Source organism: Trematomus bernacchii, unplaced genomic scaffold, assembly GCF_902827165.1.
Source record: "Trematomus bernacchii unplaced genomic scaffold, fTreBer1.1, whole genome shotgun sequence".
Taxonomy (NCBI): Eukaryota; Metazoa; Chordata; class Actinopteri; order Perciformes; family Nototheniidae; genus Trematomus; species Trematomus bernacchii.
In genome coordinates, this window is record NW_022987601.1 from 778,596 (window position 1) to 781,095 (window position 2,500).

Genomic DNA, 2,500 nt, shown 5'->3' on the forward strand with positions numbered 1-2,500 from the left:
GAGCCTCCTCCAGGACGCTCAGCGCTCTGCACTCTCCGACTGACCTCAGACCAGCGAGTAGATCCCGCACCGTCCCACCTGACACCTGCAGGTCAGAGGTTAGAGGAGCACAACACATAATCAGATACAACGTTATTGATCCTCATTGGACTCCTTTGTTTACTTCCAGAACATCCCTACAGAGGGGAACAGACATTTAACAAAACATCACAATCACTGAAGAGAATACGCTCCTCTATCGTACATTAGATCCAGGATTTAACTCTGCATTTCACTTGAGGAATGACTGGTGCACGACCAAGTCCCCAGGAAGTGCACCGGACTATGAGGTAAATATTCCTAGTGGCCAAACGGCGGTACTACAACTTCTGTATCAGTCCGTGACGTCACTGGGACAGAAATACTTTTCCCATTGACTAACATGGGGAGAGAGACGTCTGTAAATTAAAAACTAAACAAACTACCAAGTATGAACAATTTTATAGCCCTTATTAGAATCATTAGGTCCTTACGCAGCGTCCACACGGCAGCGTGCGTTGAAGCTTGCCGGTGAGCTTGTCTGAAACTCGACCAACAACCAATCACATGAATCTCCCGCCCCGGACACACAAGCACGCGGTTTGATTGGCTAGAGCTTGTACTGGCATATGATTTGATTGGCTGACGCTTCCGACGAAGCTTCAAAAGTTGAACATTGCTCAACTTTTGAAGCGAGCAACGCAAAGCAACGCTCCCACAATGCAGTGCGGCAAAGCGTGACGTCACCCCATTCAAAGTGAATGGGCAGAAGCGTTGAAGCTTCAACGCACGCCGCCGTGTGGACGGGCCGTAAGAGTTGTAAAATGCACTAAAACCCGAATCTAGTTTTATTTTCTCTCTCCATTCATTCTACTGAGCCGAGACCGGGAGATCGGGGGCGGGGCTTAATGACAGGTGGTGGGGCGTGTGTGTGTGTGTGTTCGTGTGTGTGTCTGTGTGTGTGTGTGTGTGTGTGTGTTTGTGTGTGAGACCTCGTAGCTGTCCAGCAGGGTTTTGGCGGGGGAGGGGCTCAGCCTGAAGGCCGTGTTGAGGATCCCGAGGCTCAGACTGTGAGCCAGGTTTTCCCAGCATCCTTCACTCTCCAGAGCGCGACACACCTGCTGCTTCACCTGCACGTCCAGACTCGCCAGGTCACCTGCGCACGCACGCGCACACACACGCACACACACACACACACACACACACACATTAATTCATTAATACAGCAAATACAGGGAGATGTGTGTATTTTCTTTTCCTTGAAGTCCATTTCCTAATGCTGTATGTTGCAACTGCTCTATTAAAAATATAAAGACTAATTAAAGAAACGTACATTAGTGTGTGAGTCATAAATAAAATCAAAGTACAGACTAAACTCACCTTGAGGAGCGGCGAAGGCTTTGTGTGGAGACTTTGGTTCATACTCTTTACCATTCAGAAGATCCAACACCTGCACACACACACACACACACACACACACACACACACACACACACACACACACACACACACACACACACACACACACACACACACACACACACACACACACACATTAATTGGTGAACTAGTCAAGAAGTGTTCTCGCTCTTATTTAGAAAGTCCTGTGTTTCTGCACCTGAGCGTTGGCGGCCATGCTGATGGGCGTGTTTCCTGGGATGTAACCTTCATCTTCCTCTTCACCCTCCTCTTCATCACCGCACTCCTCCTCCCTGAAGAAGAGCGGCTCGAAGTTCTCCTTCTGAGGGTCCGCACCTGAAACACACACACACACACACACACACACACACACACACACACACACACACACACACACACACACACACACCACACACACACACACACACACACACACACACACACACACACCACACACACACACACACACACACACACACACATTACACAATGATTACACAACAACACGAGATCATACAATAAAAAATATAAGGAAATGATAATGAAGATAGTTCTAGTCTGTCAGGGCTGCACCAAACAGTTATTCATTTTTGACATTGCAGTATTTTCACATACAATTGAGTGAGAACTGTGATGTTTTTTAGGGAAACATATTGAATAAAGTCATGTGTTATGCATGTATCTGCAGTGTGTTTATGTTATAGCACAGAGCAGAACATTTAAAGTCTTTATGGTTTTTTTTTTAGGGCGACAACAGCTCACAAATCTGTCTCTTTAATGCTAAGCTAAGCTATCCATGTCCTGTGTGCGTGTGCGTGTGTGCGTGTGTGTGTGTGTGTGTGTGTGTGTGTGTGGTGTGTGTGGTGTGTGTGTGTGTGTGTGTGTGTGTGTGTGTGTGTGTCCTACCTGCAGCCATCAGCAGAGCGGTCAGTTTGAGAGAGCCTCGTCCTGCAGCGATGTGGAGCGATGTGGAGCCGTTGAAAGTGGAGCAGTCCACCTTTGCGTTTCCCTGAAGACACAAGAAGTATAAAACGAATGTGCAAATTTACAAACCAATTCCACA

At 47.3% G+C, this 2,500-nt stretch overlaps 1 protein-coding gene across 1 annotated transcript in view; it reads right to left on the reverse strand.

Annotated features, from left to right (window-relative positions):
- The window catches only part of LOC117482565 (nuclear factor NF-kappa-B p105 subunit-like), a 40,005-nt gene that overhangs the window by 1,041 nt on the left and 36,464 nt on the right, over nt 1-2,500 (reverse strand). The window contains 5 exon segments of the mRNA XM_034130699.1: nt 1-85; nt 1,011-1,174; nt 1,399-1,468; nt 1,637-1,773; nt 2,344-2,446. The exon segment at nt 1-85 is cut by the window's left edge and continues 42 nt beyond it. Coding sequence (XP_033986590.1) covers nt 1-85; nt 1,011-1,174; nt 1,399-1,468; nt 1,637-1,773; nt 2,344-2,446 — 559 coding nt within the window.